The following is a 27552-nucleotide window of genomic DNA, read 5'->3' as shown; positions in this document are numbered from 1 at the left end:
ATATTAAAAAGTAAAATTTCTTTACAAAAATGATACCAATATCATACCGAATCCGATTAAACACTCTCAAATTTAATATCGGCCACTCTTGAGGTTGGTAGACAATTCACATTTACGATATATCAATTCAAAAATATTTTTTCTTTCTTAATATTTGAGTTTGATAAATATGAATCGTACCAACAAAATATGTTGTCAGTTAACGGAAAATATTTTTAATATAAATTTTATAATATTGTTTTTGTTAAAATAAGTATTACACGCTCATTCTTTTTAATTTCTATATTAACTACTTCTCTATTTGTTATTAAATACAATAAACGCATCCTTGAGAATTAAAAAAGTAATTAATTCAGTTAATAATATTTTTCACATTATCCTTTAACATGAGAATTTAACATTTTGAAATATTTTATTGGTTCAGTTTTTTCTTACCTTTCTTATCACTGATATATAATAATTTTATTGATTTCTGTTGTTATACATGGGAAAAGAAAAACAAATGTAGCCAAAAAATTTAAAGCGATAGTTGGATTTCCATTTATTTTTCTAGAAGGTCCTAAAACTTGAAGACATTAAAGTATTTTAATTTCAATAAATAAGTAGTGATTAAGGATAACATAGTATTGACGCGGTTGACAATTGCAAATTAATTACTGCAAAATTGACCAAACAAAACCTCAAAACATTAAAGTTGATTTAAATGAAATGAAAAATAAATAAATAAAAAAGTCTTATTATCCGAAAATTAAGAAGTTTTGGTGGGATTAGGGTAATTGTTAGGGATTTGCGGGGTGAAGAGGAAGGCGAAGGTGGATAACTGTGAAGTGATTCTCGTCAAGTCCTAGTCAGATCACGCTGTCTCGCATAAACAAACAAACCCACAGAACCGAGTCATCTACAAATTACAAATTACAATTGCGATTGCAATTGCAATTACAACACCAACTCGGAGACATCTCCGTGAGAAAACCAACAACACCCTAAGACCAACCCACTCGGTACCATTACTTCCATTCTCCTTCTTCTTCTCTTCACCGTTGATTGATGGGTTTGCGATTTTCGTCTCAGCCGTCGGAATCGGCGCCGAAGTGCGGTTTGGGCGAGTTGCCCGAGAGCTGCGTGGCTGAGATCATGACCTACATGAACCCTCCCGAGATTTGCAAGCTCGCTACGCTCAATCGCGCCTTCCGCGGTGCTTCCTCCGCGGATTTCGTCTGGGAGTCAAAGCTGCCGTCCAATTACCCCGTCCTCCTCCGCCGCATCTTCGATGATTTCCCTTCTCATTTGGGGAAGAGGGGGATTTACGCCAGGCTTTGTAGACTCAATTCTCTTGATGACGGCACCAAGGTAATGGATCAATTGATTAATTAATTAATTAATTAATTAATTAATTAATTAATAATTGTAATCCGTGTTGATTTTGTTATTATTGCTATTGGTTTGTGGTTTGATGTGAGAGGAAGTGGAGTTCAGATAGTTGTGTTTTTGTGCAGAAAGTGTGGCTGGATCGGAGCACGGGTAAGCTGTGTTTGTGCGTTTCGGCCAAGGGATTGTCCATAACCGGGATTGATGATAGGAGATACTGGAACCATATCCCCACTGAGGAATCTAGGTCACTTTTCTTCTCCTAGTTATACCCATTGGAATACTTCTCCCTTTTTATTTTTTAATTATCGATTTATATGGCCTTCCAAATTATGCAGTCCTGTTTGAATGAGAAAAACTGGTGATGGGAAGATAGAGAAGAAAACGGGGAATTGGAGAGGGAAAATAGAATTGGGTTGGGGTCTGTTTGGTCCTACTGGATCGTGGAAAGGGGGAAAATCAAATGTCAACCCATTTTCACTCTGGATTGCTAGTTTTCTTCATAGTCATTATCATCCTGAATTATTTCCACCTTACAATCTTCATTTCACCTGCTCAATCAGGCGAACCCTAGATTCTCGGAACTCGTGACATAGCAATTCTTGGGGAAACCCCTAATAATCGTTAGTGTTAAATTTGAGAACCCTGGGAATCGGGAATATATATAAAAGTTTCCAAAATTATAATCAATTCAATTCTCAGTATGTTATATCATACACCTAAGTGCTGATATGAGTAATATCCGTATTTATGTTGTTATTCGTGTTCCATTCTTCATCCTTTATTGTGATTCTTTACTTTGCTAACTTTTTAGTTTATAACTACAGTTGAATGATATATTTGTGTTTCCCCCTATGTTATGGATTTATATGTATATACACCCACACTATTCAAAGTGACTCTATTTTTTTCTAAAAGCCATTCTTATTCTGTGATATACATATACACTCTTCTCTTTACACTTTTGTGGTCATTGAGATCATTAAATCCAGATTTATTTTTTTTGTGTGAACAAGAAAATAAGGTGGGCTAACTGGGATTGTGTAAGATTGTATAAGATTTTTAATTACTGTTGTTGCCGCAATCTAAAAACTGTAATGTTGTGGGATATTGCAGACATGTAAATCTTACGAGTCTTTTCTGTTGCAGAAAACTAAAACCTTAGAACTTGGTACTGTGGTTGCAGTTATAGTTCAGATCACAATCTAAATTCATGACTACTGAATCAATAATGTGGTCATGTTTTATAATTTATCACCTAGAAAATTTGGTGGTTGTGTGTATATATTTTCCATGTTCATGTCAGAAGTCTTCTAGCACTGGTATGTATTGTAGCTTTTGGTATTGATTGGTGGTGGCTGAAAGATGTTCTCTGACTTGTGATGTTGTGAAGGATATGCTTCTTTTGCTATTGCTATTATGGTTGATGATGCAAGTTGCAATCTCTGTGTCAAGTAGTTTATTTGCAAAATCAGTAAAGTTTAAATGTTGATTTGGTTTAATAGAGCCTTGGAATAACCAATATTATCTCCTTGATTTTACAGATTCAACAGTGTTGCATATCTCCAGCAAATCTGGTGGTTTGAAGTGGATGGAGATGTTGAGTTCCCGTTTCCTGCTGGGAGATACAGCGTATTCTACAGAATACATCTAGGACGAGCCTCCAAAAGATTTGGCCGGCGAGTTTGCAACACAGAGCATGTTCATGGGTGGGATGTAAAGCCTGTTCGTTTCCAGCTATGGACTTCAGATGGCCAATATGTTACATCCCAGTGTTTTCTGAACGGACCAGGTAAATGGGCCTTTTACCATGCAGGCGATTTTGTTGTCGAGAATGGTAATGCATCAACAAAAGTTAAATTCTCTATGACTCAAATTGATTGTACACATACAAAAGGAGGGCTCTGTTTAGATTCTGTGCTCATATATCCAAGTGAATTCAGAAAGGTTAAAGCTTTTTTAAATAGCTCTTAACCTTGGCGATAAGTATATATAATTGTATACTAGAGCGTAGGCCGCGTCAGGAGGAATAGAGAATCGAGTTTTTAGTATGGTTCTTTAAGGTTTAATTTAGAATTTTTGTAGAAGCCAGGAGTTGATGTATATACCGATAAATGTCTGGTTATTTAGTCTGGAAGTCTGTCTCGAACATTCTATCGCAACCTTGTATGGTGCAGAATATTTTATATTTTTTTTGCAGATGGAACAAAAGTGACCATTTGATGTCAATGAAATGTTGATCATGCTTGAAGTAAACGAAAAAAAGTGGACTACTTTTTTAGTCTATGGGCTAACGTTGATCATAGTTTATAGTTTACTTGAAATTTGGTATTCCTTTCTACTTGTTCCCCGCCCTACGTTTTAGGCCATGCTTGGTTTTCTGTTACCAGAACCTCAACGTATGTTCACGGAAATATAACTGAAAAATCTCTTGTTTGGTATTCAACCGGATCTTATTAAAAAAGTAGAATTTAGTTTAAGATGAAAAAGAAAAAAAGGTTATTTTTGAAAACTCGGGTAGCAAAATAAAACTCATCCCATATTAAGTCTGTAAACATTAATTCAATATAGATTTAGCATATTTCAAACTGGTCTCCTTTGCTTTAACTTATCTTCGATATTGCTTGGTTGATCTAGAGCTTGCACGATAATTCAGTGGCGTGAAAATGATATTCTATTACTGTCCCTTTTGATTTCGTATCAGTGCCATAACTGATTCTACAGTAAATTTGAAAATCACTATAGAAAATAATTGAATCTAATTCAATCACGGATTGTTATTAGAATGCTGACCGAGTTAATTGTGATAAAAATATTGAAGATATAATGTAAGCAATTGAAAGTAAGGAGAGCTATAACAAAAGTTAACGATCGGTTATGTTCTTCTGAAATTTATTTCAAGGGTTTAAATTAAGTTCTAAACATAAACACTTTTTTGCATTAAGTGAATGAGACTATCAATTGACAACAATTTAACTAAGGTTTAAAAAAGAATCCATGTTGGTGCTAAAATTGGAGCTTCAATTTGGTACTCATTGCTAACTTAAATGATGTCCTTTAAATCACGAGTAATTGAGGTGATGATCTATTTTTAATTTGAGAATCTGAAAAAAAACAATTAAATAATGTCTTTTACTGTGGGACGATTCTGTGGCACAATTTCTAAGTGTTTTTGGAGCAATCACCTTGGTATTTAACATCGATTTTAGACGTAAATATCTTAAAGGTGGAATTTAACTTTAGTTCGGCAACATAAAAAAAACATCTAAAATAATACATATCTAAATATGGTTCTCTATAGACAAAAGGTAGGTACAAACTTTTAGGAAATTTTTGTATTGCTTTCCAAACAAAATTGAAACTTCTCTTCAGTTTCAATGAGAACTTTAAATTTATTTTTGGAGTTATGAAAGCAATGTTAGAATTAATTGACGAATTAATTCTATTAGTGACTCATTTGAAATATTATGATGGGCCCAATTGTGATTTAATAAAATATAAAGACTTATTGGTTATTATTATGGGAAGTGATAATAAAATAAAGATAAAGATAAAATAAAAACCAACTTGATGGACGTTGGTTTATAAAAGGAATTGGGGTTCTGTCTCTGGCCATAAGGTTCTTTTTACTGTAACCCATCAAGTACGTGTGAGAAGAGAAAGAAAGGCAAAGAGATAGATTGGGAAAAGGTGGTTGAAGAGCACACAAGATTATAAATTTGAAGAACGCATATTCACAGGATCTCTCATGGATCAAGGTTAGTGCTCTATTATGTTTTATCGGGTGAGAATCATAAATCTTAAAGATCCTTAATTAAGTTTTACATGTGGTATCAGAGCAAGATTGTAGGATTTATGATTCTCCTATTATGTGATGTTTCTCCCTTATTATGTTTTTCTCTAATGTTATAAGCCCTAATTTAATTTTATGAATGATGATGCTATGGATCAAGTGCATCCGCTGCTGCCATTAAAATGCCATTAATTAGGATTTATGCGTGCGCGTGCTTTACTGTAATGGAGTTTTGTTTTTAATTGGAATAAAGGAATGAATGAAAGTTAAGAACTGTTACCTGTGCAAGTAATATGGCATTGATTGAAAATAAAAAAAACCGTTACTGTTTGAAATGAAGCAAAGTGAATGGCATATTGTTAATGTGTGAACGTGTGCTGCCATCCTGTGAACGTGCCTAAATGAAAGTTTAAAAACTGCTGAACGTGCATTGTGCTTAAATTAAGATGAGTAATTTTTTTTTATTGGTTTACGTTTTAATTATTTTATTTATATAAATAATATTAATTATTTTATTTATATAAATAATTAATAATTTTATTTTAATTTGTAATAATATTTATGTTTAATATTGTTAAATTAAAATTAATAAGGATGCTATATAAAGTTTATAGCAATTAAATGTGTATTTATTTATTTGAAATTAAGTATGATAAATTTTGTTAGTCACCAAAGTGGCCAAAATTTTAATGTTTATATAATTTCAAATTATTAATCTTTTTTATTTTAATTACCCATAGTATGGATGCTAAATTATGAATAATTAAATTTATGGGTTAATTAAAATTCATTAATTATAAGACATTTAAGGATCGCCCAAAGGTTGATTAATTGTTCTCATAATTAATGAACATGATTGTAGATAATTTTGTATGCGTCACTAGTTTTATTTATATACCCAAAGGTAGTAGGTGATTCTAGTTGATGCATATTTTAATTATCAATAATGTTATAATATGATTAGCATCATTATGCTTATGTTTGTGTATTAGTGGATCTCCCAAAGGAGAACATTAGTATGCATAGAATGATTGTTTATATCTGAATCTGTTTTTACGTTTAGTTTTATGACTCAAAGCATTAATGTTAGGCATGTGTTAATTGCAGTCTCTATTCCGGTATCTTTACACGCGCTTGCTTCGTCTGTTCCAGTCTTTAATGGGTTGAATTTCCCTGACTGGAGTGAGCAAGTCCAATTTCACTTAGGTGTGTTGGATCTTGATCTAGCTCTTCTAGTTGAAAAGCCGGCTGCTATCACGGATACTAGTAGCAATGAAGAGAAAACCCATTATAAAGCCTGGGTAAGATCAAACAGACTTAGCTTAATGTTTATGAGAATGAGCATAGCAAGTAATATAAAGTCAGCTCTTCCCAAAACTGATGACGCAAAAGAATTTATGAAATTTGTGGAAGAGCGCTCCCAAACTGCTGATAAGTCTCTCGCTGGGACACTGATGAGTACGTTGACCACTATGAAGTTTGACGGTTCGCGTACTATGCATGAGCATGTGATCGAGATGACAAATATCGCAGCAAGACTTAAGTCTTTAGGAATGGTAGTGGATGAAGGTTTTCTCGTGCAGTTCATTCTGAACTCATTACCGTCTGAGTATGGTCCGTTCCAGATGAACTACAACACCATGAAAGACAAGTGGAATGTGCATGAATTGCACAGTATGCTAGTTCAGGAGGAGACCCGACTGAAGAACTTAGGAAGCCACTCTATTCAATATGTGAAGAATCAAGGAGCTGTTGGAAAGAAAGTTGCTAAGAAACATGGAAAGGGTAAAGGACCACTGAAGATTGACGAGTCCTCAACCAAAATCCAGAAGAAAAATGACAAATATCATTTCTGCGGGAAGTCTGGACATTTCCAGAAGGACTGCATAAAGCATAAGGCTTGGTTCGAAAAGAAAGGTGAGCATAATGCTTATGTATGTTTTGAATCAAACTTTCTTGTGGTTGTTCTTAATACTATTTCTTGTGGTTGTTCTATTATCGGTTCATTGTTAACCTCGGGATCATTAATTTGTTGTTCTTCTTGATTGTTGTGAGTTTCTACAACATGTGGAACAACTCTTGATAAAGAAGTACTAGTTATAGGAACTTGTACTCTAACTTCCTTAATCTCCACATTTCGTGAAGCTTCACTCCCACTGGTTTCGCCATTTTCAATGAACCGAGCATTTCCAGTTTCAACGATTCTAGTACCATGGGTAGGACAGTAAAACATGTACCCCTTTGATTTTTCTGGATAACCAATGAAAAATCCACTGATTGTTCTTTCATCCAGTTTCTTTTCTTGCGGACTGTATATCCTTACTTCTGCCTGACAACCCCAAACATGCAGGTGTCTCAAACTGGGTTTCCTATTCGTCCATAACTCAAAAGGAGTCTTTTGAACAGCTTTACTAGGAACCCTGTTCAACAAATATATGGCAGTCTTTAAAGCATACATCCACAATGATACGGGTAAACATGAATTACTTAACATACTCCTAACCATATCCATTAAGGTTCGATTACGCCTTTCTGATACACCATTTTGTTGTGGTGTGCCTGGCATTGTGTATTGAGCACAAATATCACGTTTCTCAAGGAACTTAGCGAACGGACCAGGGTGTTGTCCACTTTCATCATATCTTCCATAATACTCACCACCTCTATCAGACCTTACGATTTTCACCTTTCTGTCTAATTGCCTTTCCACTTCATTTATATAAACTTCCAAGGCATTTACTGACTGAGATTTCTCATGCAGTAGATAGACATGTCCATAACGCGAAAAATCATCAATAAAGGTGATGAAATACTTCTCTTTATTGAAAGAATTTACATCAAACGGACCACATATATCGGTGTGTATGATTTCAAGAAGCTGAGTGCTTCTTGTGGCTCCTTTCTTTGTGTGTTTAGTTTGTTTGCCTTTAATACAATCCACACACATTCAGATCAGTAAAATCTAAATCCGGAAGAAATTCATTCTTTACTAATCTTTGCATTCTTTCTTTGGAAATATGTCCCAAACGTTTATGCCACAAGAAAGCAGATCGTTCATCCACTAAACTACGTTTAGTGCCAACATTGTGATGCAAAGTCATAAGAGTTTCAGCATATAAATTATCCAAATTCAATTTATATAAACCATCATAAAGTGTACCAGATCCAATCATAAAAGTACGCTTAAACAAACTGAAACAACCATTCCCAAACTTAAAAGAATATCCAGCAATATCTAGCTTAGACAAAGAAATTAAATTTCTAGTGATACTAGGTACATAAAAAGTATCCATAAGGTCTAAGTGATATCCAGTGTCGAGGATTAGACGATAAGTCCCGACCGCTTCCACTGGAACTTTCTCTTTATTGCCCATGAAGACAAACTTCTCATTTGGGTTTATGGTTCGGGTTGTAAGAAATCCCTGCATCACATTAGAAACATGAGTCGTACATCCAGAATCAATCCACCACGTATTATGGGGAACTTCAGTTAAGTTTGATTCAAAACATACATAAGCATTATGCTCACCTTTCTTTTCGAACCAAGCCTTACACTGTATTAAGAAGATCTCACAGAGATAGAAAGTCTGCTATTTCGAATGATTATGTGGTTTATCTACAAGAGTCAGAAAATGACTTAAGTATTGATAATGATCCAATTTCTTTTTCAGAAGCCATTAATGGTGATAATTCTGATAAGTGGTTAGATGCCATGAAAGATGAGCTTAAATCAATGGCACATAATGACGTATGGGACCTTGTGGAATTGCCAGAAGGATGCAAGAGAGTTGGGTGTAAATGGGTCTTTAAGACTAAGCGTGACTCTCAAGGCAATATTGAACGTTACAAGGCCCGTCTTGTTGCCAAAGGTTTTACTCAGAAAGATGGCATTGACTATAAGGAAACATTTTCGCCTGTTTCTAAGAAAGATTCTTTTAGAATTATCATGGCATTAGTAGCTCATTATGATCTTGAGTTGCATCAAATGGATGTTAAAACTGCTTTTCTGAATGGGGATTTAGAAGAGGATGTCTATATGGACCAACCGGTGGGGTTCGCTGAAGAAGGAAAGGAGCACATGGTGTGTAAACTTAAGAGATCGATATATGGACTTAAACAAGCTTCTCGGCAATGGTATCTTAAGTTCAATGATACTATTGTGTCCTTTGGATTTAAGGAAAACACCGTTGATCGGTGTATATATCTGAAGGTCAGTGGGAGTAAGTTTATATTTCTGATTCTGTATGTTGATGATATCTTGCTTGCGACTAATGATCTTGGTCTATTAAGTGAGACTAAGAGGTTTCTCTCTAATAACTTTGAAATGAAAGATATGGGTGAGGCATACTATGTGATAGGAATAGAAATATTCCGTGACAGATCACAAGGATTGTTAGGTTTGTCTCAGAATGCATATATTAATAAAGTTTTAGAGAGATTCAGAATGGATAAATGTTCAACATCTCCTGTTCCAATACAGAAAGGAGACAAGTTTAGTCTCATGCAATGTCCAAAGAATGATTTGGAACGGAAACAGATGGAAAATATCCCTTATGCATCTGTTGTTGGGAGTTTGATGTATGCTCAAACCTGTACGAGGCCAGATATTAGCTTTGCAGTTGGTATGCTTGGTAGATACCAAAGTAATCCAGGTCTGGAGCATTGGAAAGCTGCAAAGAAAGTTTTAAGATACCTACAAGGAACAAAGAATCACATGCTTACTTATAGAAAAACTGATCACCTTGAGGTGATAGGTTATACAGATTCAGATTTTGCCGGCTGTGTGGATACAAGAAAGTCTACATTTGGTTATGTGTATCTTTTAGCCGGAGGAGCGATTTCATGGAAAAGTGCGAAGCAGTCTGTCATTGCTGCATCCACCATGGAAGCTGAATTTGTGGCATGCTTTGAGGCCACAGTTCAGGCTAATTGGTTGCGGAACTTTATTTCAGGACTTGGAGTAGTCGACAGTATTTCCAAGCCGCTGAAAATTTATTGTGATAATTCCGCAGCAGTCTTCTTTTCTAAAAACGACAAGTATTCTAAAGGTGCTAAACATATGGAGTTGAAATACTTTGCCGTTAAAGAAGAAGTTCAGAAACATAAAGTGTCAATAGAACATATTAGCACAGATCTTATGATTGCTGACCCTTTAACAAAAGGGTTACCGCCCAAATTGTATGCTGGTCATGTAAAGAATATGGGCATTATGTCTACTAGTGAATGTTAAATGTTGAATGTTAATGTTTTGAATGTTTATGTGACACTTTGAGCTCCCTAATGTATAAATTTCTGAAATCTGTGTTTTCTTCTTTATGTTTATGCATGCAAATTATGATGAAGAAAACAAATTATATTATGTTATTGCTTTGTAAAATGACATTATGTTTGAACCCATTATTGACTTCTCGTTTTTAAGATCATATTAAGGAGAAAGGGATGATATAGTAGTACATGGAAGGGATCATGTCGATCAAATGATGTGTGACCGCCATGACTCTTATTATGTCTGTATCTTTAATTATGAATAATGATGGAACCAATTTATGCAAGGTCTTTTATTGCGCATTATGTTTATGTATTAAATCACATAATGTTATGATATCATATGAGTCAAGTGGGAGAATGTTAGAATTAATTGACGAATTAATTCTATTAGTGACTCATTTGAAATATTATGATGGGCCCAATTGTGATTTAATAAAATATAAAGACTTATTGGTTATTATTATGGGAAGTGATAATAAAATAAAGATAAAGATAAAATAAAAACCAACTTGATGGACGTTGGTTTATAAAAGGAATTGGGGTTCTGTCTCTGGCCATAAGGTTCTTTTCACTGTAACCCATCAAGTACGTGTGAGAAGAGAAAGAAAGGCAAAGAGATAGATTGGGAAAAGGTGGTTGAAGAGCACACAAGATTATAAATTTGAAGAACGCATATTCACAGGATCTCTCATTAGTGCTCTATTATGTTTTATCGAGTGAGAATCATAAATCTTAAAGATCCTTAATTAAGTTTTACAAGCAAAACTCTGATCTCAGGTAGAGAATAAGAACAACCACAAAAAAAACACCTAAAGAGCTATATCTAAATCCCAACCCAATTAAACGATAAAACACGGAAGTGCACAATATAATGGTACCATTACCATAATATGTTGGCCCGTATTGTTGAATCGAGATGAGTGACAGGTTTGGGCTTCGGCCCATTTACTGTTCCATCTTCTTCTGCCTGAGGTGTTTCAATAAACCATTCCCCAAAATAAAATACAACAAATAAATAAAACGATACTCGATACAATTATTGGAATGGGATATAAAAGGGATGGATATATACGAAAATGTGATTGAAATTGATCCAAAAAATAGTAAATTTGAATTAACTTATTAAGTAAAATATTTAAAAAATAAAATAATTTCAAATTAGATCAAGTCAAATTTAATTTATTTAAATATTTTAAATTTTTTGAAATTATCAATCTATTGTAAATAATTTTAAAAAGAGTATATAAGTTTTATGAGATGTTAAATCATTTGGAACTTAAGACACCCATCTAAATAATCTTGGAGTCGCCACAAGAAAGATAAGAGTTTAATAAAAAAAAATGTTTTTATTGAAGAACATATAATTTATTAATAAAACTAATTATCTAAAACAAAACAAGACCTTCTATCATATAGAGATGGATAATTATTTTCAACAAATTGACATTGCATTCAATGCTTTCACCGCCCACTCACATCATTAACTTTTTTAATTTTACCTTTTTAAAATTTTACCTTTATTTCTCCCTTGATATCATTAATGGTCTTATTTTATTCTTTTAGATTGTGTACAAATAAATACATATATTACTTTCATAGCCATATGCGGTAGGATGGCAACGGGTCAGGTCGGGTCGGGCATGGATAGTGCCTACTCGTAACCTGATTTGCAAAAAAAAAATTTGTCCGCTATCCGTCTATTTATCTGTTGGGTATCCGCTTAAAAAATATTTATGGATAATTTTAAAATTCGCGAGTACCCGTGGATGCCTGATATCCACAAATATTTAAAAAAAATATATTTTATAAATTTTTTAATATAAAATTATAAAAATAAAATATAAATAAAATAAAATTATAATTATAATTAAATTTGACATAATAAAATATACTGTTAATTTTAATTTTAATTAAATTTAACTTAATAAAATATAAATTAAATTTTAATTTTAATTTTTTTCGGGTAACAAGTACCCGCGGGTACGGATAGTATGATACACGTACCCGACCCATTTATGAGTATTAAAATACCCGTTACCCGCTACCCACAAATAATAAATATCCGCGGATAGTAACTATTCGTCATGAATTTTATCCGCAGATATCTGCGGGCACAAATATTTTTACCATCCCTAATAGTAATCTTAAAGTTGATACAGTACTAAAATTATATTTTATTCAAAAATGTATAGCTGGCTGGCACGTGTTGATCAGTCAAGATAAGATTTTTGAATACGTTATTGACATATACATATAAAAAAAAATCTATTGACCTAATCCAACGTGTTAATGATAGGTTTTGATTACACCCTCTTAATAATAGTACAAGTTTTCTATATTTAATAATTAAATTTGATATGATCGTAAAATGACATTTAATTTATTTGACACGTGGAGAGGATAGACATACTAAACATAAGTATATACTTTATTTAACTTAAATTTAAATAATCAACCAAAATGTTATAATAGAGGTTACCGAAAATTCTCCATTTGTATCTAGGTGGGTTCTTATGAAATGAGAGAGTGAGTATCAGAACTTCCTTCTTATTGTGTCAAAATTAGGAAGGAAAATCAACTAATAATGAATAAAAGAAAGAATACACACTTTTTATTTTTTATTTTTTTAAATTGTTGGTTTGTAATAAAATTTATTTGTATCTTCAAAATAGTTTTGATCTTATCACAATCTTCATGCAATTATGTTCAAATAAGTTAATTAAATATTTTTTTTATATTTCACATTTGAACATTTTAACTCTTTTTTTAATATTTTCACTTATCGTATATTTTTTTTATACATGAAAATGTTTAATACTTTTAATTTAAGTGTTTAATAACACAAACTTTTCATTTCCTAGGTTATATAATTTTCTTTTTTATTATATCATTATTAATTTTTGTTTTATCTGAAGAATTATTTTTTTTTTGCTAAAACAATTTTCATTAAAAAAATCGACTAGGCTGATATTTGAAAACTTTTCTTAAATATCTAAAGTATTTTTTATTTTATCATATCTTTAACTATACATTTGTTTTTCTTTGTGCGATTTCATCTAATGGTCTCTCAAATTGATTTTAAGACACATTTGATCATTTTTTTAAAATATTTTTTTTATCATGTAGAATATTATTTTTATATTTTATGTAATTATTTTTATTTTTAACTCATTATCTTACACATAATTTTATCACTCTAATTATATAAATAAATTTTGTTTACTATATATAATAATTTAATGTTATTGTCATTGATTTTTTTTATCATCATTCAATATATTGCGTCTGTGTGTACGCATTTTTTAATTATGAATGATAGTATGTTGGTAGGTGATAATAGTGTAATGTTATTAAGTTAATATATAAAAAAATTTATATTTATTAAAAATAAAGGGAAATAAATAGAGAAATTAATTGTTGATGAATAAAAAAAACACAAAAGAGGTAGAATTGGTATTACTTTTAAAATAACCATTAATTTTAAATATTTAATAAATAATTATATTGTAAAGGGTATAATTGATCTTATGAAATGTGGACACACAAAAGGGAATCCTCTTTATATATTGTTTTAAGAAATAAAGAAAAACATAAAAGAGGTAGAACTGGTATTAATTTTAAAATAACCATTAATTTTAAAATATTTAATAAATAATTATATTATAAAGGGTATAATTGACATTATGAAATGTGTACACAAAAGAGAAAATTCTCTTTATATATATTTATAGATTATAGATATTGAAGTTCAAAAGAGAAAATTCTCTTTATATATTGTTATAAATATTAAAGTTCAAAAGATAAAAGACCTATGTTAACATTATATTATTATTAGTTTTTTTTTTCTTTGTATAATTTTAATCGAGTGCATTATAACTTTTATTAGTATGTAAAAGAGTGATTTCATTAGAATTTAAAAAGTTGAAGTAAACAAACATTTATAATATTTTTTTAATTTGATTTTTTTTTCTTTTTATACTTTTTTAAAAATATTTTTAAATTTTATTAAATATATTTATTAATATTTTTAAATTTAATAAATGTTTGTATTCATAAAATTATAATGTAAAATATATACAATTATAATTTATTTATAAATATTTAATATTAAGAAACAAACATCATTTTAATTTTAAATATTTGATATTATATTTCATTTTTTATGATTTTGTATTATTTCATAAAAATTAATTAACTAATGTTAAAACCGTAAAAGAAAATAGTACAGGTACGATTGCGAGTACGTAACTATTCTAATGGAAATGAAAACAAAATAAAATTTTGATATTTATTAAATTCAAATATGAAAAAGATAAAATTTATCTCTAAAATTAAATATAATATACGAAAACTGCCCCGGTGTCAAGAAGATTAATATAAATGAAAGAACTTCTGAATGCAAATAATTTTCCTTAGTCATAGGTACTATCAACAACAAATAACACGGATATAATTAAAGTAGTTATCAAGTACATAATAAATAAACTCTCTAAATATGGGCAGTTACCAATTAATTATTCTTACTTCTTTAATGTAAAATAATTATTTATTAGTACTATACCTACAATTTGGTAGAGGATACAAAGGAAATAATTTTGCGCGTTTTCTTATAACAAAACAATATCTATCACCAATCTGTTATATATATAATAATTATAGAATCATATAAACATAATAAAAATTATTACTAATATTTATACCTGTAATAAAAGAGATTTCTTTTTTACTGTCTAGATTTTGTTTTCCAAAATCATTAAACATATTTTTAAATTAAAATAATTATATTATCAATTTTATATTTTTCTAATTTAACTGTTTTCCTTAAGTTAACAATTTTTTAATTATAAAACTATTTATACAATAAATAAAACCTATTTACAACAAAATTATAAAATTAAGTATATACATGTGTTTTCATTAATATTAATATAATCGTTATAAAGTTTAATTCATAATAATATATAAATGTAATATTTATCGTTGAATAACAATGTTAATAATATTTTTCAAAATATATTTATAAGAAAAATAAAATAAAAAGATCTAACACGAAAAGTGGAAATTTATTAAAATAACAGATTAAATGGAAAATTCGTTTATATATAAAATAAAGTTTTAAAAGAGCAAATTTTTAAAACGATATTAAATGTTATTAAATGTTTTTCACGAATGAAGAAGGTAAACAGATTGATACAGTAGATGCTCATAACCTCACAGTATATACGTATTGTATAATACGAGGATAAAATATTATAGCAGGATAAATTGAATCGAGGTTGTTTGGTTTCACCAAGAAAAAGTAATAATTGAATTATATTTATTGTTTTGTTTTACTGAGGAAAACATAAACGTGAGTAAAAAAAAAAACATTGACGGAGTTTCCTAAGAACATAGAAGAACGAAGATCTGTGCGAAATTGCGGTCACGCAAAGGGGCTGGCGTCATGTGTAGAGCGTGTGGTACTTGGAAGGTGTTGTGTTGTGAGGGGTACACATGTCATTTCACGAATATTCTGATCGATTAAGAAGTTCAATCTCCAAGATTGTGTTTGTTGAAGATAGAAGAGAAGAGGAGTACAACAAGAAGCCAAATATCACTTCCACCAACTATTCTTCTATTTCCATTCAAAGCCATGGCCATGGATTCCATGGCCGCTTCCATCGGAGTCTCCGTACCGGTGCTCCGCTTCCTCCTTTGCTTTGCCGCTACCGTTCCCCTTAGTTTTATCTGCCGCTTCCTACCCCGCGGCCTACCCAAGCACCTTTACTCCGCCGCCGTTGGCGTCGTCCTCTCCTACCTCTCCTTCGGCGTCTCCTCCAACCTTCACTTCCTCGTACCTATGTTCCTTGGCTACGCCTCCATGCTCCTCTTTCGCCCCCGATGCGGCATCCTCACTTTCTTCCTCGGATTTGGTTACCTCATTGGCTGGTATGATCGATCTATTTTCTCATTGCGATTCAATTGTTCCTCTCTTTGACCTAGCACCGCATTTCTGACTGTCTCTTCTGCAGCCACGTTTATTACATGAGCGGCGATGCATGGAAGGAAGGTGGCATCGATGCCACTGGTGAGCGCAAATTTATGATTTCTTATTTTGTTTATTTAATTTTTGGATTCAGGAATGAGGGGTTTAACTGACTGTTATTATTACTGTGGTAGTAACGTTATTTCTGGTGATGGTTGGTTGGTTTGATCATTAATTGTGTGGTTGGTTTGGAAATAGGGGCCTTGATGGTTTTGACGCTCAAGGTTATATCCTGCGCGGTTAATTACAACGATGGTTTGTTGAAAGAGGAAGGCTTGCGCGAGGCTCAGAAGAAATACCGTTTGGTGAAGTTGCCTTCGCTTCTTGAGTACATTGGTTATTGTCTCTGCTGTGGCAGTCACTTTGCTGGTCCGGTTTACGAAATGAAGGATTATCTTGATTGGACAGAAGAAAAAGGGGTATTTTTTATTGTTCATTTTGATTTTGGATAATGATGATTAAACTGAGGCATGGTGTATTATGTTAGTGGATAACCTTGCTTGCTCCTAATGTAGTCAGGCTTTGATTTCTAAACCCGTGTGTATGGAATTTTTTTTTTCAGGATATCTCATATCTAGGCCTGTAATCAGGGATTAGTGGTCATACCCTGCTGTAAAAATAAATAGTACATTAGCATTGAATGCCCAATTCTCCTGAAATTTAAATAAAAATTCAGGGGCAGTTTCTCATTTTCTATGCTGATACGTTATGAATTACTGTTCTCCTATTTGTTATTTCAACCCTAGTATTTATTATTGTTGTAATCCCAGATTTGGAGCCCTGAAGCAAAAGGGCCATCGCCATCACCTTATGGGGCAACCATCCGGGCTCTCCTCCAAGCTGGGTTTTGTATGGCCATGTATTTAAACCTCGTGCCGCATTTTCCTCTGTCCAAGTTTACTGATCCTACCTACCATGAATGGTGTTTCTGGAAAAAATTAAGTTACCAGTATATGTCTGGCTTCACTGCACGCTGGAAGTATTATTTCATTTGGTCAATATCAGAAGCTTCTATAATTATCTCTGGCTTGGGTTTCAGTGGCTGGACTGATTCGTCCCCACCAAAACCACGATGGGACCGGGCCAAAAATGTAGATATAATAGGTGTTGAGTTTGCAAAGAGTGCAGTTACAATACCAACTGTTTGGAATATTCAAGTCAGCACCTGGCTTCGTCACTGTGAGTTTCTTGCCATGAGATTGAATGCTTTTATTGCGGGGTTTGATTAGTTATCTCAGTAGGATATAGACACTGTTCAGGTTTAGGCACAAAGTTTAGTTAATGGTCCTAGCTGCATCATTTTTAAGTTTTGGTTACAATTTGGCTATATTATATTTTGTGTTTACTTCTGAATTTGGATAAACTTTCCAATAAGAAAATAAAGAAAAGGTAAAATGCATTATGTTTTTCCTGTGAGCTAATTATCAGTTTTGAAGATGTTGAATGAAAGAACTTCTATAAAGTTGAAGTACATAAGTTGATTTTGATTTATGAAGGAAACATAAATAGTTTCCCTTCAAGTAATTATTAAGGTGTTTATCAAAACATGGCCTTAAGTGAACTTTGTATCATGCATTAGTTGGGTCATATTAATAATATCTCTTCTTGAGTTAAAAGTCAGTTTTGAAGATGTTAAATGAAAGAACTTATAGAGAGTTACATAAGATGATTTTGATTGATGAAGAAAGCTTAATTAATTTTAACTTTATTACATTCTTCTCGTATAACTTTATTTATTAAGATGTTTATCAAAAGAGGGACTTAGTTGGAACTTTGTATCATGGATTACTTGGGTCAGATTAATAATCCCTCTTCGTGAATTAGAACATGGCTTTTGTTCACAGCAAATTATAGCATGATCAAGCTATCAACCCTCGACCAATTGATTTTCATTTTTTTGTTCATCTTGTAGGCTTTGCTAGATACAAAATTAAAGTTGATGTAAATTACCTATTTATATGTCATTCGTAAAGGTTGACAATGAAATATAAAATATTAATGTTGCTATTGTTTGGGTTTTGGTAGATGTTTATGAGAGGCTTATTCAGAGTGGGAAGAAACCAGGTTTCTTTCAGCTACTTGCCACCCAGACCGTTAGTGCTGTTTGGCATGTGAGTAAAATTTTAGCAGCATTTTACATTAATTGTTTCTATTGTACTGTACATTGATATTTGCATTATTATTGCTTCAGGCTTACTATATTTGCAAATGTATGTATAGTTTTTTAGGAAAAACTAATTCTTAGACAAATAATCATTACACTTATTAATAAGCAGTATGAGATAGATGAGGTGATGTACAAATATATCTATTAATTTTTTCTACTACGTTATTTGGGACATATGATCCATTTTGGACAGCGAAAAAGAAACTGCTGCGTGAAACAACTTTGTGTGCTGGTTTTAATATGGTCTACCTATGCTCTATGTAAGGATTTGTGACAGTTTTTTTCTAACAATTTGACTTTATCGTTGTAGGGCCTGTACCCTGGATACATAATATTCTTTGTTCAATCAGCATTGATGATTGCTGGTTCCAGAGGTATATGCTGATTTTTGCACATTTGTTATCTTTTATTCGGTTAGTTAACTTGAGTTGCTGTGTTTCTATTGAAACAGTCATTTATAGATGGCAGCAAGCTGTGCCTCCGACAAAGGCTCTGGCTAAGAATGTCCTTGTGATTATGAATTTTGCGTATACGCTTTTGGTTCTAAATTACTCCTGCGTTGGTTTCATGGTTCGTCCTCTTTCTCTCCCTCGTAACCCGCAAAAACACTAACGCCCACATTTACAACTTCTATTTTCAGCCTTAAACATGCTAATATGGATTTCAAGGTTTTTACATGTTTCTATTGTTTAATTATATTTGAATAGGTGTTAAGTCTGAATGAAACTCTTGCCTCATATGGAAGTGTGTATTACGTTGGGACCATTGTTCCTGTTGTTACGATTCTTCTTGGTAAAGTAATCAAACCTGGAAGGCCTGCTAGATCCAAAGCTGAGAAGGAACAGTGAGTAGACAATGCTGTTTATTCTTGTTGGAATTTTTGAAATTGGATTAGGATAATGTGGGACAACGGGTTTCCAGCTTCCACAACTTTTCTGCCCCTGGTTTTCAACCTCTTGTAACAGCTGCTTTGGTCTTGAAAAAATGGCTGGGCTCTTTCATATTCCTGGCTTTAGCATTGAGTTGTATTTCTGTGATAAGAAAACATCCTGTTGGCAGGTTTTATAAAAGCAGTTACCGACGAGATTTTAGGAACATTTGTATTTCTGTGATTTCTCTCTACTTTCAGATCTCGTGACAATTACTGCTAGAGGCTATATTTTTCAAATCTTAACTGTAGACAAACATGCAGATACTCTGAAGTATGGTAGCCAACTGTGCTATTTAGTTTTCAACCCACCCCATCATTTGTTGTCATTTTGTACAGAGTGATGCATGCTTTGTCGCCCAGAAAGTACAACTTTTGTATATGACCTGCCTATCACACAGGTCTATGAATTTCATGTCTGGCTTAGTGCTTTACCTTAAAATATCCTACCTTGAGACTGGATGGAGATACATTATAATATGAGCTAGTATTATTAGAAGAAAGGAACAGAGAGGGAGAGCGAAAAGTTTAAAGAAGAATCGAGATTATTAAATTTATTTGAAGACAAATTGAGATTATTTAATCCATCAATTCAACCATTTTTCATCTTAATCTATTCCTGGCGACTGGCCTGTCATCTGGTTTCTCAAGAGTTTATGCTCTTAAAATGACACCATGCTTTTAAATGAACAAAGACATCTTTCTTGTTTTTTTACCTTGTCATATAATATGCATATATATAATGATATGTCCATTAGTCAAATCCTGCGGAAGATCTCATACTGTCATAGGATAGATAGAGACAGCATCATGTTCAAGGAAGCAAACGCTTGTGTGGACCACTTGCATGTTTTCCTTTTATTACCGTTCAGTTATTTGCAGTCTCCTCTTGAAGGATTTTCTGTTACTTATACATTGAACAGCACATAGATTTCATGCCACCATATTTACAGCATCAATATAAAGATGCTCTTCAGCTAACATGGGGGATCATCTTTCGCTTTCCCCTGCTTTGTGAGGACAAACCTCCTCTTTTATCTTTTCTTTGACAAGTTAGTGTAGGTTTTTTATTTTATTTTATTTTATTTATTTGGCTGTTTAGGTTTTGTGTTCAAAAAAATTGCCTTTTAAACTTCTATGTAAAATAACGTGATTTTTTAAGCTAATTATTTATTTAATGAAGAATTTTACCTTTGATATCAAATTGATCTTTTAATTCGTAAGCTGAGGGATTCAACTCCTTGTGTTTATTTTAAGATCTGTAAATTCTTTTTGGCAATTAACTTAATGTCTTAAATTTATCAAATGGTAGCCAATTTTTGAAATCATTGCAACTTCAATCTGTTAATTAAAAGAAAAAATCTCAGGGGTGTAGTCCATTGGAGCGGTTCCCATTCTGAGTAAGTTAAAACTAATTTTCTAATATACTTATAAAATAAAAATATTTGATATAATTAACATAAAATATATATTTTTCGTCTTCTTCAACATAATATAACTGAATACGTAATTAAAAAGTCATGACTAAGTATTTTAAATTTCGTAACAAATCATTAATAAATATGACATTTATTGCAGTAACAAACTGACAGTAGTGAAATTGTGAGAAACCATGGGTATTAAACAGTGTGCTCTGACTGAAACCATGGCTTAAATTGTTGCTCTGACTTTGGTGATATGCTCTTACACGGTATTAAACATTGTGCACTGAGTTGTTTTAAGATTAGCCAACCCTCTGCTTTCATTTTTTCGCTGTACTTTTCAGTTTTTCCTGTGTTCAGTTGCTTTTACCTTAACATTATGCTGAAGAAATTAGTATTTCTTGTTGAAACATTCTACAGTTCTCTTTTTCAACATATAGACAAGATAATCAGAAAACGAGAAGCTAAATATATATATATATATATATATATATATATATATATATATATATATATATATATATATATATATATATATATATATATATATATATATATATAACATGCTGTTAATTGTATACAAACAATAGAATTAACTCACCATATATATACCTTTCCTCTTATTTTACTTTATAACACGAAAGATAAGTTGGGAAGTATTGTTTTTTTGTGTAAATAAAAAAAGAAAAAGAAAATTGACATTTTTTCAACCAATAAAAGATCATAAATAAATATGATTTTTAAGATATACATTGTAAGAATGAACATACTTCATTTCTCATGAATTTGCTTTTGGTAAGTTCTTAATTTTCTTTTAAGTTGATGTATCATATTTGATTGGACATTAACTTGTGAAAAGTAAGTGAAGATTGATATAATTTGAGGTAGAATATGTGAAACAGAAAAGCAACAACACACAATTTATGGTTCAAAATTTTCATTAATTAATTCTCTTCCAGCGCGTTACCAAATTTGATTGTTTTTCCTTATATTCTCCCTTCACGATTCTGACACTTTCTGCAGCTGCTTCTCATTTTCTTTTCTTTTTTTATATATTTTCTTTCACTTATCCCATTATCATAGTATTTCTCAGTCGGTTTCTTTTCTCATCTCCATTCTCTCTGTTTTTGCTTCCACCGACTTGTAGTTTCCCCTAACTTCACCAAACTCAAGGTTTGTACCTTTCTCTTCCTTTTAAATTATTCTAATCTTAATTCTCTGAACTTTCTTTTCCTTTTGTTTTTCTACTCTTCCTTCCATTTTATTTTCCACAGTCAAGTTCTTTCTTCTCTCCTTGGTTTCCTTCCTTCCAAGGGAGGAACCTCTTTTTTAGATGTCCGTTTTTTCCTCAGACAAAACACAAGGTCAATCTCTTCTTTTTGCAGCCATAAAACTTGGTTTTGGTCAAAGTTACAGAACATGTTTTCTAGCAGCAGAAGAGGTGACATTGTTGGTCATTGCAACACAGACATGTCTGAGTGGGAATTAAGACCAGGAGGCATGGTGGTCCAGAAACGCAACTCAGATGCGAATCAAAATTTCACATCTAAATCCACTATCAAAGTCAGAGTGAAATATGGATCATCCTATCACCAAATTCAAATCAGTTCTCATGCAAGCTTTGGTAAATTCATTTTTAGAAATTTCCCTCTTTTTTTCTTGTTTCAGAGTTTAATTTCATTCATTGACAATTAATTAGTACTATTGGGAATCATCAATTAGTATAATTTTATACTGCGTGTACTCCTTGCTTTATCTATTTTTTTTTTTCACAAATTATTGTACAAGTTGATGGATTATTGAATGTGGTTTTTGAGGGGTGCAGGAGAATTGAAGAAAATGTTAACAGAACCTACTGGACTGCATGTTCAGGATCAGAAGTTGATTTACAAGAACAAGGAGAGAGATTCAAAGTCATATCTTGATGTTGAGAGAGTAAAAGATGGGTCAAAATTGGTGCTTCTTGTGGACATTGAGAGCAGAGAAAGAAGGATACTTGAGAAGTTAAGAATTATAAAGAAGGAAAAAACTTCAAAATCTTTGACAGAAATAAAGTTGGAGGTTGACAAACTATGCAAGAAGGTACTAAGTTTCACAAATTATATGAGCAATTCCACTATTAATTTCTGTGGTGTGAACTGAAACCTGTTTCTCGGACTAATTAATGTGTTTGATTAATTGAAATTTGACAGGTTGCAGCTTTGGAGGCTGATGCTTCCAGAGGTGGGATTATAACAGAGTTAGATGTGGAGACTTTGACTGAAAATTTGATGAGAACATTGATTGCATTGGATGAAATTTATGGTGATGGTGAACTCAAACTGCAGAGAAGAGAACAGGTACTAACTCTTCCTTCATCTTCAAAACAGCTGAAATATATATATATATATATATATATATATATATATATATATATATATATATATATATATATCAATTGATATTAAAAATTATTTGTTACTAACATTGTGAAAAAAAATATGAAGGTTGGGAGAGTTCAGAAACACATTGAGACTCTAGATATGCTGAGGATGACAAGGCAAAAATCAATCACCCTTAAAAGAGATGAAAACATGAAGAAGGTGCAATATGGTGATGAGTTTGAAAAGAAGAGACAGGGAAATCCTAAGCAGCAGCAACCAATGCAACATTCTGACTCTGTTGTGGTGACGACAAAATGGGAAACTTTTGATTAAGGTTTTTAGATTTATGACCAGAATGTTTCACTCACATTAGTGAGTCACATTAAGAATGTATTATTTATTTATCATGAAAAAACATATAGTTATAAATTTTTGGTAGAAAGGAACTTTGTTTTACTCTTTGGAACTTGCTGACTCTGTTGGACAATCTATGCCTCCAAAATATTTTTGCTCTGACTATATGTTTGTGCTTAGCTGTGACTATTTTTTTTTTTTTTCCTTCTGATACAGGTAGGTAGGGACCATATAAGTAACCATTGGTATGAATTTGAAATAAATCATTATTCTTACTGGATTCAAAAATCAAAATATTCTTTTTCTGTTCTTTTGCCAATCACCTTAACTGATCCGGGAAAAAAATATTATTTGTTCTTTCTTTCTAATTCATGCATGTTCTTGTGTCTTTATTATCCTGATATCCTTTCTCTTGTTTTTTTCTTCTTCGATACATAGTTTACTTCTCATTTTTATATTTTATTTTTGTAAGATGTTTTAATGAAGTATTGATTTGTTTTTTATTTATTCAAATTAAATATTATAAATATATTTTTTTATAATAAAATATAATATATGTTTTTTATAATAAATCATATTTTGTAATAATCATTAATAATAAAACAAATTTGATATACTAGTAATGTTATTTTAAAATTTTAATAAAGTAAATTACTTTTTTGACATTTGTTTTTAGGTTAAGATTTACTTATATTTAGGACTGAAGAAATATTAAACAAAATAATTTTTTGTATCTGTTTATTTGCTCAAATTCCAAGTTTCAATGTTTGATCTTTTAAATATGTGAAATTTATTTAATATTTTAAAAATTTATAATTTTTAATCAATGATTAAATTTATGAAGAATGTACTATGAGATCCCGTGTATTAAAGAGAATATGGTACATGTTTGCAAAATATATATTTTTTAATGGTTAAATGCTTTTGAAGTTATGATAAATTATGAAAATTGATTATGTTTATCTTGTTAGGAATTAACATCTTGTGTAATGTAGGGAGAACTGAGATTTTCTATTTTTAATGTTTTTACATTATCATATATTTTTAATTTCACAATACAGATGAATAAAATCAATATAACTTCTAATATATAACACATTATCTTTTGTTAATTAAATTTTTTTACAGGGGAATACAAACAATACATTCTTTAATACAATTTTAACACGGTATCTCTTATTGATTATTTTATTAAATTATAATTCAAGTCATTTAAATTAAGAGTAAAACCTAATAATTTTTATTTATAAAATAGTTAATAAAAGAAATGCACAAACTTGTAATGGTATTTACACAAAGTTAATATCAGGACGGTTTAAGAGTTTTCAAGACATAAAAACAAATTAAAAAAATATTTGAGATCTTTTAGTTAAAATTTATTTTTAAGTATTTTTTATATAAAATTATTATTAAATTTTTGTAATTAATTTTATTTTTTTCCACTGTTTTTTAATTCCAACTTGAATTGATTATTTATTTCATTAAAGATTTTACTTTTATTATCTATTTTAAATACTAGTTAATAATTTTTTTAGAATAAAAATGTAAGATTTCATTCAAAATATATATAATTTTTTTTTTGAAATTCATAAATTAAAAAAAAAACAAAATCGGACAAAAATAATATATTTTTAATCTTAATATAAATTCAACAAGTAAAATGAAAATAAAAGTAATACAACTATAAAAAAAAATATTAACAATAATTAAAGATAAAATGATTGCTACATACAAAATAGCATGAAATTAAAAAAAACTTCTCAAAACAAGAACACTGGAAAATATTAAAGAAAAAAGAGTTATATAGAAAATGGCATAAAGATAAGAGAAGAAATATAAATCAAAATTGATTTTAAAAAGAACATAATAATTAATAATTTCTTTTCTAAATAAAATTATAATTTATTGAAGGTAGTTTTAATTTATTAAATATTATTTTTAATACTAATAGAAAATAACGTACACCGATAATAATTAAATTAATTTTTTTCTCAAACACAAAATTATAATTAATTTAATAAATATATATTAGTAATAAAATATATTTTATATTTTTTCATAAACATTATTTTATAATTAATTTAATAAAATCATATTAATATTAACAAAACTTTTTAAGATTATTTTTTTAAATATAATTTTATAATTAATTTAATAAAAAAACCAAGTGTTTTATCCGTTTCATTTTTAAACCGACACTGATTAAGATAATTACATGTTTATATATCTATCTGCATTTTAACTTATATAAATAAACACCCCTTAAAGTTACATTTTTGAGATTTTTGTAGTATAAAATAAAAAATAATGACTTAATTAGAAAAAAATAGACATATATTTTAAAATATAATATCAATTATAAACAATGTATGAAACACATTACATACTATTATTTAGATTTTTATTTTTAATTTATAAAAAAAAATCATCAATAAATATATACTGTACTCTAACTTTATTTATCCTACATTCATTCATGAAGGTAGTCCCAGTGGATTGAAGACCATATCAAGGGGTCTTCTGTCTTATTAATAAGGCATATCCTCTCTTTACAAAATTTTAGAAAAATACCTTTATTTCTATATCTCCTGACTATTTTATCTCCAACTTTAATTTCAGGTTTCTGTAAAATATATATCCAAATTGTTTCTGGATTATAACCGAAACCCTTTTTTTTATCCATCTCACATCAATAACGAGCATGAATGGGTTATTAAACTTTTATTTCTCCATTGGATCTTAAACTTTGCTATTCAAACCTCCTTCTTGCTATTCAAACCTTGAAGTTGAAAGTATGCATTTTTTTTTTTTTAAAAAAATGTTCCTCACAAAAAGGAAGTTTTCTTTACATCATTCAAAGTAAAAATTTACAATATATATTATATACATTTTAATAACTTTAATGTTGTATTAAAAAGAATAAACTTTAAACCTAATTTGAATTTACAAAATTGATCTATAAGATAATACAATATTTCTATACTTTCCTATGTATTTACTAATGTTTTACTAATATCTTGGAGATGTGTAATTCTTACTATTTGCAATAGTTTCTTACTCATTGTCTTGTGTGCATCTCCTCCAAAACAAATATTCTTTAATCAAATTACACTATTTATTATTTGTAATTATTTTGACATTTTTCCTTTTCTTTTTCTTTAACCAATATACACATTATAGCATGTTCAAATTACATAACGGTTCAATTTGAAGATAAAATAACATCTGAATTAAATAAAACCATTTTTTTATGGTTTTTAATTTTCCAATTCTAAAAATGCTCATTAAAAATTGACTTTCTTTTTTTAATTTTTAAATCAAAAATATTTTTAAAAAAGTGATAATTAAAAGTTAATAGATTTTTCACATGTTACATTATATGTTAAATAAAAAATATTTAATTTACTTTTGTTCTTCTTCAACATTAGACTGTTGCGTACAAAAATATGAAGTAAATATACTATAAATATTTTATTGGCTAATACTAATACCCTATAATTGAAAACCAAATTATTATTATTATTACCATCGAATCTCATCGTAATACGATATATGTTTTGATTCTCTAAATATCGAATAAAAATTTAATACATTTTGGTATTCAAATTTTAAAATTCATTAAATATAACTTTTTTAACTTTAATTATATTAAAAAATTTAGGTTTAATTATATTTTTTTCTATTTTTGTAGCAAAATATTGATTTGGTTCCACTATTTTTTCTTCTCTCAATTTGGTCATATGTTTAGGAAATTTAATGCAATAAAGTCTTTCCGTTAGTGATACTATAACAACATTAAAGGGGTGGCACGTGTCAATTTCTAGATTTTTTGATTTTTTTTTTAAAAAGTAAAAATTTTTCACAT

At 30.3% G+C, this 27552-nt stretch overlaps 3 protein-coding genes across 4 annotated transcripts; all 3 read left to right on the top strand.

Moving 5' to 3' along the window:
• Positions 1-819: 819 nt before the first annotated feature.
• Positions 820-3662, top strand: LOC114178902 (F-box protein PP2-A12-like). Its single transcript, XM_028065051.2, has 3 exons — positions 820-1350; positions 1497-1615; positions 2913-3662. The coding sequence occupies exons 1-3, from the start codon at positions 1048-1050 to the stop codon at positions 3340-3342; spliced, it is 852 nt and encodes a 283-aa protein (XP_027920852.1). The 5' UTR covers positions 820-1047; the 3' UTR covers positions 3343-3662.
• Positions 3663-15888: 12226 nt separating this feature from the next.
• On the top strand, positions 15889-19856 carry LOC114178143 (lysophospholipid acyltransferase 1-like). The gene is made up of 8 exons (XM_028063878.2): positions 15889-16357; positions 16441-16496; positions 16653-16873; positions 17225-17633; positions 18480-18565; positions 18932-18995; positions 19073-19191; positions 19329-19856. Exons 1-8 carry the CDS (start codon positions 16062-16064, stop codon positions 19467-19469), a joined length of 1392 nt encoding a protein of 463 aa, XP_027919679.1. The 5' UTR covers positions 15889-16061; the 3' UTR covers positions 19470-19856.
• Positions 19857-21985: 2129 nt separating this feature from the next.
• On the top strand, positions 21986-23799 carry LOC114177249 (BAG family molecular chaperone regulator 1-like). 2 transcript variants are annotated; one of them, XM_028062523.2, is made up of 5 exons: positions 21986-22143; positions 22356-22594; positions 22796-23052; positions 23163-23309; positions 23457-23799. In XM_028062523.2, the coding sequence occupies exons 2-5, from the start codon at positions 22390-22392 to the stop codon at positions 23664-23666; spliced, it is 819 nt and encodes a 272-aa protein (XP_027918324.1). In that variant the 5' UTR covers positions 21986-22143; positions 22356-22389; the 3' UTR covers positions 23667-23799. The 2 variants fall into 2 exon arrangements, with proteins under 2 accessions (XP_027918324.1, XP_085526997.1); XM_085670871.1 differs by lacking the exon at positions 21986-22143 and having other exon boundaries at positions 22171-22594.
• Positions 23800-27552: the final 3753 nt, after the last annotated feature.

Source organism: Vigna unguiculata, chromosome 3, assembly GCF_037176805.1.
Source record: "Vigna unguiculata cultivar grain cowpea cultivar isolate G323 ecotype 2 chromosome 3, ASM3717680v1, whole genome shotgun sequence".
NCBI classification, from domain to species: Eukaryota; Viridiplantae; Streptophyta; class Magnoliopsida; order Fabales; family Fabaceae; genus Vigna; species Vigna unguiculata.
This window is presented reverse-complemented; position numbering and strand designations above follow the sequence as displayed.

What these genes read in the sequence shown, in the direction of transcription:
- LOC114178902 (XM_028065051.2), top strand. Translation starts at nt 1,048, where the DNA reads ATGGGTTTGCGATTTTCGTCTCAGCCGTCGGAATCGGCGCCGAAGTGC. An exon ending in CTCTTGATGACGGCACCAAG is followed by an intron (nt 1,351 to 1,496) that starts GTAATGGATCAA and finishes GTTTTTGTGCAG; the next exon opens with AAAGTGTGGCTGGATCGGAG. An exon ending in ATCCCCACTGAGGAATCTAG is followed by an intron (nt 1,616 to 2,912) that starts GTCACTTTTCTT and finishes TTGATTTTACAG; the next exon opens with ATTCAACAGTGTTGCATATC.
- LOC114178143 (XM_028063878.2), top strand. Translation starts at nt 16,062, where the DNA reads ATGGCCATGGATTCCATGGCCGCTTCCATCGGAGTCTCCGTACCGGTG. An exon ending in TTTGGTTACCTCATTGGCTG is followed by an intron (nt 16,358 to 16,440) that starts GTATGATCGATC and finishes TCTCTTCTGCAG; the next exon opens with CCACGTTTATTACATGAGCG. An exon ending in AGGTGGCATCGATGCCACTG is followed by an intron (nt 16,497 to 16,652) that starts GTGAGCGCAAAT and finishes GTTTGGAAATAG; the next exon opens with GGGCCTTGATGGTTTTGACG.
- LOC114177249 (XM_028062523.2), top strand. Translation starts at nt 22,390, where the DNA reads ATGTTTTCTAGCAGCAGAAGAGGTGACATTGTTGGTCATTGCAACACA. An exon ending in CAGTTCTCATGCAAGCTTTG is followed by an intron (nt 22,595 to 22,795) that starts GTAAATTCATTT and finishes TGAGGGGTGCAG; the next exon opens with GAGAATTGAAGAAAATGTTA. An exon ending in AACTGCAGAGAAGAGAACAG is followed by an intron (nt 23,310 to 23,456) that starts GTACTAACTCTT and finishes AAAAATATGAAG; the next exon opens with GTTGGGAGAGTTCAGAAACA.